The sequence below is a fragment of the Oncorhynchus mykiss genome, chromosome 2 (assembly GCF_013265735.2).
Source record: "Oncorhynchus mykiss isolate Arlee chromosome 2, USDA_OmykA_1.1, whole genome shotgun sequence".
Classification (NCBI taxonomy): Eukaryota; Metazoa; Chordata; class Actinopteri; order Salmoniformes; family Salmonidae; genus Oncorhynchus; species Oncorhynchus mykiss.
The window spans coordinates 400,001-412,438 of record NC_048566.1 but is presented as its reverse complement, the minus strand read 5'-3'; the positions used below and the strand labels follow the sequence as shown (position 1 = coordinate 412,438).

Sequence of the window (12,438 nt, the reverse complement as noted above, 5' to 3'; positions counted from 1 at the left end):
TAACAGCATGTACAGTCCATCAGTCTGTCAGTAGTGTTATAATAGTATAATAGTGTGTACAGTCCATCAGTCTGTCAGTAGTGTTATAACAGCGTGTACAGTCCATCAGTCTGTCAGTAGTGTTATAACAGCGTGTACAGTCCATCAGTCTGTCAGTAGTGTTATAATAGCGTGTACAGTCCATCAGTCTGTCAGTAGTGTTATAATAGTATAACAGCATGTACAGTCCATCAGTCTGTCAGTAGTGTTAGAATAGCGTGTACAGTCCATCAGTCTGTCAGTAGTGTTATAATAGTATAATAGCGAGTACAGTCCATCAGTCTGTCAGTAGTGTTATAATAGCATGTACAGTCCATCAGACTGTCAGTAGTGTTATAGTAGTGTGTACAGTCCATCAGTCTGTCAGTAGTGTTATAATAGCGTGTACAGTCCATCAGTCTGTCAGTAGTGTTATAATAGCATGTACAGTCCATCAGACTGTCAGTAGTGTTATAGTAGTGTGTACAGTCCATCAGTCTGTCAGTAGTGTTATAATAGCGTGTACAGTCCATCAGTCTGTCAGTAGTGTTATAGTAGTGTGTACAGTCCATCAGTCTGTCAGTAGTGTTATAATAGCGTGTACAGTCCATCAGACTGTCAGTAGTGTTATAGTAGTGTGTACAGTCCATCAGTCTGTCAGTAGTGTTATAATAGTATAATAGTGTGTACAGTCCATCAGTCTGTCAGTAGTGTTATAATAGTATAATAGCGTGTACAGTCCATCAGTCTGTCAGTAGTGTTATAGTAGTGTGTACAGTCCATCAGTCTGTCAGTAGTGTTATAACAGCATGTACAGTCTATCAGTCTGTCAGTAGTGTTATAATAGTATAATAGCATGTACAGTCCATCAGTCTGTCAGTAGTGTTATAACAGCGTGTACAGTCCATCAGTCTGTCAGTAGTGTTATAATAGTATAATAGTGTGTACAGTCCATCAGTCTGTCAGTAGTGTTATAACAGCGTGTACAGTCCATCAGTCTGTCAGTAGTGTTATAACAGCGTGTACAGTCCATCAGTCTGTCAGTAGTGTTATAATAGCGTGTACAGTCCATCAGTCTGTCAGTAGTGTTATAATAGTATAACAGCATGTACAGTCCATCAGTCTGTCAGTAGTGTTAGAATAGCGTGTACAGTCCATCAGTCTGTCAGTAGTGTTATAATAGTATAATAGCGAGTACAGTCCATCAGTCTGTTAGTAGTGTTATAATAGCATGTACAGTCCATCAGACTGTCAGTAGTGTTATAGTAGTGTGTACAGTCCATCAGTCTGTCAGTAGTGTTATAATAGCGTGTACAGTCCATCAGTCTGTCAGTAGTGTTATAATAGCATGTACAGTCCATCAGACTGTCAGTAGTGTTATAGTAGTGTGTACAGTCCATCAGTCTGTCAGTAGTGTTATAATAGCGTGTACAGTCCATCAGTCTGTCAGTAGTGTTATAGTAGTGTGTACAGTCCATCAGTCTGTCAGTAGTGTTATAATAGCGTGTACAGTCCATCAGACTGTCAGTAGTGTTATAGTAGTGTGTACAGTCCATCAGTCTGTCAGTAGTGTTATAATAGTATAATAGTGTGTACAGTCCATCAGTCTGTCAGTAGTGTTATAATAGTATAATAGCGTGTACAGTCCATCAGTCTGTCAGTAGTGTTATAGTAGTGTGTACAGTCCATCAGTCTGTCAGTAGTGTTATAACAGCATGTACAGTCTATCAGTCTGTCAGTAGTGTTATAATAGTATAATAGCATGTACAGTCCATCAGTCTGTCAGTAGTGTTATAACAGCGTGTACAGTCCATCAGTCTGTCAGTAGTGTTATAACAGCATGTACAGTCCATCAGTCTGTCAGTAGTGTTCTACACAGGATACATCCCAAATGGCACCCTATTCCCTGTATAGTGCACTACTTTTGACCAGAGCCCTTAAATATAAAAGTAGTGCACTATATAAGTAATAGGGTGCCTCTCCTGTATCTACTGTAGAGAGCACATTAGCAGCATGGCTGAAAACCATTAGCCATCAAAGACTCGCCCTGCTTTCTGTCATGCAAACACCATCAATGACATTAGCATAAGAACATTGGCTGGCAGTGTGTGTGTGTGTTTTTCTATGGATCCTATTAGACAAATACAATTCCAATGGCTAACAGCAGCAACAACATTCAATACCAGCATATGTGTGTTATTGTCTGTCGGCTGTTGACTCTGTTTCTGTTGGCTAACAAAATCAACAACAACAAGAAGAACTGCAACAACGGCAACAACAACAGCAGTAACAACAGCAACACCAACAACTACAGCAACACCAACAACGACAACAGCAACACCAACAACAACAACACCAACAACAACAAAAACAGCAACAGCAACAACAACAGGAACAACAGCACCAACAACACCACCAACAACAACAGCAACAGCAACAACAACAACAACAGCAACAACAGCACCAACAACACCACCAACAACAACAGCAACAACAGCAACAACAACAACAACAACAACAACAACAACAACAGCAACACCAACAACAACAACAACAACAGCAACAGCAACAACAACAGCAACAACACCACCAACAACACCACTAACAACAACAGCAACAACAACAACAGCAACAGCAACAGCAACAACAACAGCAACAACAACAGCAACAACAACAACAACAGCAGCAACAGCACCACCAACAACAACAATAGCAACAACAACAGCACCACCAACAACAACAACAGCAACATCAACACCAAAACAACAACAACAACAACAACAAAAACAACAACAACAGCACCAACAACAACACCAAAACAACAACAACAGCAACAACAACAACAACAAAAACAGCAACAACAACAGCACCAACAACAGAAACACCAGCAGCAATAACAGCAACAATTTCTAAATGTACTTGTTATCAACCCCCTCTGAGTGGCCCTCAATTTATGAGGTGATTTTTTAGCCTGACCTTCCTCTGCCAGCCCAGCTGAGACCAATACATCCTGACCGAGGACACAAACCCAAATGCTACCCTTATTCCTATTTAAAATGCACTCCATTCAACCAGGGCCCTTCTGGTCAAAAGCAGTTCACTAAATAGGGAATAGGGTTCATTTCGGGATGTGACCCCTTGACTTCAAGTGTCTGTTTGGCCAAGACACATCAGGGAGGTCCTCTGCCACAGATGTATACTACCGTCATGAGTCCTGAATGGTACCCTATGCCCTTCATAGTGCACTAAATATAGAATGGTTTGCCATTTTAAGAAGCAGACAACACACATAGTCCATGGGTGTTGTTGTAAAGGGATATGATATATTGTCACAGGTAGGGCAAGTTTTTTTTCTCTCCCTAGAGCCTCATGATCCATTCAGCCATTTGTCAGCATTCTGAGCAGTCTAGTCAGCAGCTATGAAACCATGTCGAAATGGGAGCGTTCATTTAAAAACCATGTGGAAGGCAGCTTCTCAAATGGCACCCTAATGGACCCTTATCAGAAGTAGTGCACTATGTTGGAAGGGGGCTTGGGGTGGCATTTAGGACACACATGTGTGTCTGACTCCCTGAGAAGTGGAAGATGGCAACAAAATAATCCTAACTGTCAAGACAGCTTGTCAAACCCGGAGATTAATTCAAGCATGGGTAACAATCATGGAGTTCTTTAGGAAATGTCCCCCTGGCTCGATAAGAGGACATAACTTCAATCATCTCATCAATTCGGGGCCACTTAGTGAGAGGGATTGATAATAAGGCAGAAATAAAATAAAATAAAATGGAATACCACGTCCATTGAGGAGAAGTGAGTAAGATAGTTAACGATGTACTATGGTGTTGCATTTTGGGTAACAGGAAGTCCATGGAATACCACGTCCATTGAGGACCAGCACTGTTGTTCTCTGAGACATAGTCCCTCTGTCTTATTAGTAAAAACCAGCCCTGTTGTTCTCTGAGACACAGTCCCTCTGTCTTATTAGTAAAACCAGCCCTGTTGTTCTCTGAGACACAGCGCCTCTGTCTTATTAGTAAAACCAGCCCTGTTGTTCTCTGAGACATAGTCCCTCTGTCTTATTAGTAAAACCAGCCCCGTTGTTCTCTGAGACACAGTCCCTCTGTCTTATTAGTAAAACCAGCCCTGTTGTTCTCTGAGACACAGTCCCTCTGTCTTATTAATGCAATCATATAGAAAGACAACTCTGTTGTTAACATGGAGGAGACCATAATCACCACGGTTTCTAAATAATGTTTTTCTGTCCTCATCCTGATGTTGTTAACATGGAGGAGACCGTAATCACCACGGTTTCTAAATAATGTTTTTCTGTCCTCATCCTGATTGGCCAAATCGTCTCTAGGTCGGTAACCTGCGGTCAGTGAGCCGACATGTCACAGTACTGTAGCTGGCCAAGGGATAACTATTGTGTTTCTCCTGAGACTCTTCCTCCACCTCATTAGTAGTTACCAGTTTGTCTTTGACCCTTCACTTGACCCATTGTGGGTTTTGTTTTTGGTTTGACTTTATCCTGAATGTCCAAATGTTCTCTGAGTCGGTAAAAAGGTGAGGTCAGCTATAATCACAGCTTTTTGTTTCTCCCGAGACACAAATTCCTCCACCTCGTTAGTAAAGCCCGACGTAGAACCACCATCTTGTTGCTGAAAATGTAGCTATAGTTCACTACATGCGTAGGAGAGATATAACCACCGTGGTTTCTAATAAGGCTTTCTGTCCGGTTCCTGAATAATCAAATCTTGGTAATGTGAGGTGGTGTCAGTAGTTATAATACATCTTCAAATAATATTTTTGCAGGAATCTCCTTGCGAATGATTTTGCCGAAGATTGTATCACCCCCGGGCTGGGCAACCTGACAGATAACCACCGTGGTTTCTGATAAGGCTTTCTGTCCGCATCCTGAATGATCAAATCTTGGTAATGTGAGGTGGTGCCAGTAGTTATAATACACTGAACTGGAGTTGAACTATTATCTTGTGTTTCCTGTAAAGCAGAATGCCTCCTACTTCCTCAGTAGAGCCACATATACAGTAGAAACACCGCACTGTTCTGTTGCAGTTCACTACATTACCTATAGCAGCTGAACAACAGCAACCATGGTCTATGGGACATTATGAGACAGCAGCACAAACTGCAGAGAGACAGAGAGAGAGAGGGAGAGGGAGAGAGAGGGAGGGCGGGGGAGGGAGAGAGAGAGAGATGGAGGGAGGGAGAAAGAGAGAGAGAGAGGGAGAGAGGGGAGGGAAAGAGAAGGAGAGAGAGAGAGAGGGGGGAGGGAAAGAGAAGGAGAGAGAGAGAGAGGGAGAGAGAGAGAGGGGGGAGGGAAAGAGAAGGAGAGAGAGAGAGAGGGAGAGGGAGAGAGAGGGAGAGCTGGGAGGGAGAGAGAGAGAGAGAGAGAGAGAGAGAAAGAGCAGAATTAAACCAGAGAGAGAATACTTACCAAAGTCCCCGGGGACAAAGATGTGGTAGACGCAGGTCAGACTCTGGGTATAATTACGGGGGTAATTTGGGGACAGGACGGTCCCCTCTGACCCTGTCGAGCGGCCTCCGCACGGCGCTGTGAAAACACCAACATGTCAATATGACTCCCAGGTTACACTACCTGGGGGAAATACATGCAGCTACGCAGCAGAAACAGGAATCAGCAAACAGTATTTCCTGCTGCCACAGCTGCACAGGGAAGCAGAAAAATCAGGAAAACATGAGGAGAAACTGTCAGTTTGTACACTTAAAACGCTGACTAACAGTCTACAACATAATGAGATATTACAGGAAAACATACAGGACGTTTAGAAAGAGAGGGAGAGGGAGGGAGGGAGGGAGGAAGAGGGAGAGGGAGGGCGGGAGGGAGGAAGGGGGAGAGGGGGAGAGGGAGGGAGGGAGGGAGGAAGAGGGAGAGGGAGGGCGGGAGAGAGGAAGGGGGAGAGGGGGAGAGGGAGGGAGGGAGGGAGGGGGAGAAGGAGGGAGGAAGGAAGGAAGGAAGGAAGAAAGGAAGGAAGGAAGGAAGGAAGGAAGGGAGGGAAGAGGAGAGGGAGGGAGGGAGGAAGGAAGGAAGGAAGGAAGGAAAGAAGGAAGGAAAGAAGGAAGGAAGGAAGGGAGGGAGGGAGGGAGGGAGGGAGGGAGGGAGGGAGGGAGGGAGGGAGGGAGGGAGGGAGGGAGGGAGGGAGGGAGGGAGGGAGGGAGGGAGGGAGGGAGGGAGGGAGGGAAGGATTTTTTTTTTTTTAGGACAGCAGACCATGAACAGATTAAGATTGGGATTAAGATTTGGGATTTTGGATCGAGATTGAGATCGAGATCGAGATACACACTGAACAACAATAGAAACACAACATGTAAAGTGTTGGTCCCATGTTTCATGAGCTGAAATAAAACATACTCAAATGTTCCACAAATTTGTTCACAATTTAGTGAGCCCTGTTAGTGAGCATTTAGTGAGCCCTGTTAGTGAGCATTTAGTTAGCTCTGTTAGTGAGCATTTCTCCTTTGCCAAAATAATCTATCCAACTGACCGGTGTGGCATGTCAAGAAGCTGATTAAACCAAATAATCATTACACAGGTGCACCTTGTGCTGGGGACAATAAAAGGCCATTCTAAAATGTGGAGTTTTGTCACAAAACACAATGCCACAGATGCCTCAAGTTTTGAGGGAGCGTGCAATTGGCATGCTGACTGCAGGAATGTCCACCAGAGGTGTTGCCAGAGAATTTAATTATCATTTATCTACCATAAGCCGCCTCCAACATCATTTTAGAGAATTTGGCAGTACTTCCAACCGGCCTCACAACCACAGACCACGTGTAACCACGCCAACCCAGGACCTCCACATTCGGCTTCTTCACCTGAGGGATCATCTGAGACCAGCCATCCGGACAGCTGATGAAACTGTTGGTTTGCACAACTGATTAATTTCTGCACAAACTGTCAGAAACCGTCTCAGGGAAGCTCATCTGTGTGCTCGTCGTCCTCACCAGGGTCTTGACCTGACTGCAGTTCGGCGTCGTGACCGACTTCAGTGGGCAAATGCTCAACTTCGATGGCCACTGGTACGCTGGAGAAGTGTGCTCTTCACAGATGAATCCCAGTTTCAACTGTACCAGGCAGATGGCAGACAGCGTGTATTGTGATGTCTTGGCGAGCGGTTTGCTGATGTCAACGTTGTGAGCAGAGTGCCCCATGGGGTGGTGGTAGGGTTATTGTATGGGTAGAGTAGGGTTATGGTATGGGTAGGGTAGGGTTATGGTATGGGTAGGGTAGGGTTATGGTATGGGTAGGGTTATGGTATGGGTAGGGTTATGGTATGGGTAGGGTTATGGTATGGGTAGGGTTATGGTATGGGTAGGGTTATGGTATGGACAGGGTTATGGTATGGACAGGGTTATGGTATGGGTAGGGTTATGGTATGGACAGGGTTATGGTATGGGTAGGGATATGGTATGGGCAGGGTTATGGTATGGGTAGGGTTATGGTATGGACAGGGTTATGATATGGGTAGGGTAGGGTTATGGTATGGGTAGGGTTATGGTATGGACAGGGTTATGGTATGGGTAGGGTTATGGTATGGGCAGGGTTATGGTATGGACAGGGTTATGGTATGGGCAGGGTTATGGTATGGGTAGGGTAGGGTTATGGTATGGGCAGGGTTATGGTATGGGCAGGGTTATGGTATGGACAGGGTTATGGTATGGGTAGGGTTATGGTATGGACAGGGTTATGGTATGGGTAGGGTTAAGGTATGGTAAGGACAGGGTTATGGTATGGACAGGGTTATGGTATGGGTACGGTTATGGTATGGACAGGGTTATGGTATGGACAGGGTTATGGTATGGGTAGGGTTATGGTATGGGCAGGGTTATGGTATGGGCAGGGTTATGGTATGGGTAGGGTTATGGTATGGACAGGGTTATGGTATGGACAGGGTTATGGTATGGGCAGGGTTATGGTATGGGTAGGTTAGGGTTATGGTATGGGTAGGGTAGGGTTATGGTATGGACAGGGTTATGGTATGGGTAGGGTTATGGTATGGGTAGGGTAGGGTTATGGTATGGACAGGGTTATGGTATGGACAGGGTTATGGTATGGGTAGGGTTATGGTATGGGTAGGGTTATGGTATGGGTAGGGTTATGGTATGGGTAGGGTAGGGTGATGGTATGGACAGGGTTATGGTATGGACAGGGTTATGGTATGGGCAGGGTTATGGTATGGGTAGGGTTATGGTATGGGTAGGGTTATGGTATGGGTAGGGTTACGGTATGAGTAGGGATATGGTTTGGACAGGGTGATGGTATGGACAGGGTTATGGTATGGACAGGGTTATGGTATGGACAAGGTTATGGTATGGACAGGGTTATGGCATGGGCAGGGTTATGGTATGGGTAGGGTTATGGTATGGGTAGGGTAGGGTTATGGTATGGGCAGGGTTATGGTATGGGTAGGGTTATGGTATGGGCAGGGTTATGGACAGGGTTATGGTATGGACAGGGTTATGGTATGGGTTATGGTATGGGTAGGGTAGGGTTATGGTATGGACAGGGTTATGGTATGGACAGGGTTATGGTATGGGTAGGGTTATGGTATGGGTAGGGTTATGGTATGGGTAGGGTTATGGTATGGACAGGGTTATGGTATGGGTAGGGTTATGGTATGGGTAGGGTTATGGTATGGGTAGGGTAGGGTTACGGTATGGGTAGGGTTATGGTATGGGTAGGGTTATGGTATGGGTAGGGTTATGGTATGGGTAGGGTTATGGTATGGGTAGGGTTATGGTATGGGTAGGGTTATGGTATGGACAGGGTTATGGTATGGACAGGGTTATGGTATGGGTAGGGTTATGGTATGGACAGGGTTATGGTATGGGTAGGGATATGGTATGGGCAGGGTTATGGTATGGGTAGGGTTATGGTATGGACAGGGTTATGGTATGGGTAGGGTAGGGTTATGGTATGGGTAGGGTTATGGTATGGACAGGGTTATGGTATGGGTAGGGTTATGGTATGGGCAGGGTTATGGTATGGACAGGGTTATGGTATGGGCAGGGTTATGGTATGGGTAGGGTAGGGTTATGGTATGGGCAGGGTTATGGTATGGGCAGGGTTATGGTATGGACAGGGTTATGGTATGGGTAGGGTTATGGTATGGACAGGGTTATGGTATGGGTAGGGTTAAGGTATGGTATGGACAGGGTTATGGTATGGACAGGGTTATGGTATGGGTACGGTTATGGTATGGACAGGGTTATGGTATGGACAGGGTTATGGTATGGGTAGGGTTATGGTATGGGCAGGGTTATGGTATGGGCAGGGTTATGGTATGGGTAGGGTTATGGTATGGACAGGGTTATGGTATGGACAGGGTTATGGTATGGGCAGGGTTATGGTATGGGTAGGTTAGGGTTATGGTATGGGTAGGGTAGGGTTATGGTATGGACAGGGTTATGGTATGGGTAGGGTTATGGTATGGGTAGGGTAGGGTTATGGTATGGACAGGGTTATGGTATGGGTAGGGTTATGGTATGGGTAGGGTTATGGTATGGGTAGGGTTAAGATATGGGTAGGGTAGGTTGATGGTATGGACAGGGTTATGGTATGGACAGGGTTATGGTATGGGCAGGGTTATGGTATGGGTAGGGTTATGGTATGGGTAGGGTTATGGTATGGGTAGGGTTACGGTATGAGTAGGGATATGGTTTGGACAGGGTGATGGTATGGACAGGGTTATGGTATGGACAGGGTTATGGTATGGACAGGGTTATGGTATGGACAGGGTTATGGCATGGGCAGGGTTATGGTATGGGTAGGGTTATGGTATGGGTAGGGTAGGGTTATGGTATGGACAGGGTTATGGTATGGGCAGGGTTATGGTATGGGTAGGGTTATGGTATGGGCAGGGTTATGGACAGGGTTATGGTATGGACAGGGTTATGGTATGGGTAGGGTTATGGTATGGGTAGGGTTATGGTATGGGTAGGGTTATGGTATGGGTAGGGTTATGGTATGGGTAGGGTAGGGTTATGGTATGGACAGGGTTATGGTATGGACAGGGTTATGGTATGGGTAGGGTTATGGTATGGACAGGGTTATGGTATGGGTAGGGTTATGGTATGGGTAGGGTTATGGTATGGGTAGGGTTATGGTATGGGTAGGGTAGGGTTATGGTATGGACAGGGTTATGGTATGGACAGGGTTATGGTATGGGTAGGGTTATGGTATGGACAGGGTTATGGTATGGGTAGGGTTATGGTATGGGTAGGGTTATGGTATGGGCAGGTATTAGCCATCACTTCATGTTTCAGCATGATAATGCACGGTCCCATATTGCAAGGATCTGCACACAATTCCTGGAAGCTGAAAATGTCCCAGTTCTTTCATGGCCTGCATACTCACCAGACATGTCACCCATTGAGCATGTTTGGGATGCTCTGGATCTACGTGTATGACGTCGTGTTCCAGTTTACGCCAATATCCAGCAACTTCACACAGCCACGGAAGAGGAGTGGGACAACATTCCACAGGCCACAATCAACAGCCTGATCAACTCTATGTGAAGGAGATGTGTCGCGCTGCATGAGGAAAATGGTGATCACACCAGATACTGACTGGTTTTCTGATCCACGCCCATACTTTTTTAAAGGTATCTGTAACCAACATACATTAGGGCCTAATTAATTTATTACAATTGACTGATTTCCTTAAATGAACTGTAACTCAGTAACATTTTTGAAATTGTTTAATGTTGTGTTTATATTTTTGTTCAGTGTAGATTGAGAATGAGAAGTTAAATAGAATCACATTCCCTGTTCATTAGATTACTTTTCTATCATTATCTTGGCCATAATAGTTCATATCATTATCTTGGTCATTATAATCATATCATTATCTTGGTCATAATAAACATTATCTTGGCCATAATAAACATTATCTTGGTCATAATAATCACTATCTTGGTCATAATAATCACTATCTTGGTCATAATTAATAATATCATTATCTTGGTCATAAGAATCATTATCTTGGTCATAATTAATAATATCATTATCTTGGTCATAAGAATCATTATCTTGGTCATAATTAATAATATCATTATATTGGTCATAAGAATCATTATCTTCGTCATAAGAATCCATACTATTATCTTGATCATAATTAATCATACCATTATCTTGGTCATAATAATCATTATCTTGGTCATAATTAATCATTATCTTGGTCATAATAATCATTATCTTGGTCATAATAATCATTGTCATTTAAATTTGCTGTCTCCTCCTTGGTTTATATCAGTGTCATCATAAGACTGTGTGAAACCCTCCTGTAGTCCATTACAACAACACAGTACTACCAGCAGTCTGTCAGTATATCATATCTATAACTACAACACATTACTACCAGCAGTCTGTCAGTATATCATATCTATAACTACAACACATTACAACCAGCAGTCTGTCAGTATATCATATCTATAACTACAACACATTACAACCAGCAGTCTGTCAGTATATCATATCTATAACTACAACACATTACTACCAGCAGTCTGTCAGTATATCATATCTATAACTACAGCACATTACTACCAGCAGTCTGTCAGTATATCATATCTATAACTACAACACATTACTACCAGCAGTCTGTCAGTATATCATATCTATAACTACAGCACATTACTACCAGCAGTCTGTCAGTATATCATATCTATAACTACAACACATTACTACCAGCAGTCTGTCAGTATATCATATCTATAACTACAACACATTACTACCAGCAGCCTGTCAGTATATCATATCTATAACTACAGCACATTACTACCATATCATATCTATAACTACAACACATTACTACCAGCAGTCTGTCAGTATATCATATCTATAACTACAGCACATTACTACCAGCAGTCTGTCAGTATATCATATCTATAACTACAGCACATTACTACCAGCAGTCTGTCAGTATATCATATCTATAACTACAACACATTACTACCAGCAGTCTGTCAGTATATCATATCTATAACTACAACACATTACTACCAGCAGTCTGTCAGTATATCATATCTATAACTACAACACATTACTACCAGCAGTCTGTCAGTGTCTCAGATCTTTAGCTGTTAATTATGCAGGTAATTTGTTGGGAGGCTTTTAATGCAGTCACATCAGCAGGTGGGCACACACACACACACACACACACACACACACACACACACACACACACACACACACACACACACACACACACACACACACAGTAGTCAAACTCAGCAGGTGGACAGAAAACACTGTTAACAAACACATTGTCATTTGTCAGAGAGAGGCACCAGCTGGTCCCAGTCTGTATGGGAAACAACACCTCACGACACACACACACACAAACACACACCAAACACACACACCAAACACACACACACACAC

At 43.9% G+C, this 12,438-nt stretch overlaps 1 protein-coding gene across 1 annotated transcript in view; it reads right to left on the bottom strand.

Annotated features, from left to right (window-relative positions):
* The window catches only part of LOC110512917 (CUB and sushi domain-containing protein 3), a 523,013-nt gene that overhangs the window by 259,756 nt on the left and 250,819 nt on the right, over positions 1–12,438 (bottom strand). Inside the window, exon 32 of the mRNA XM_036934833.1 lies at positions 5,471–5,587. Within this exon, the coding sequence (XP_036790728.1) occupies positions 5,471–5,587 (117 nt within the window). The remainder of the gene's footprint in view (positions 1–5,470; positions 5,588–12,438) is intronic.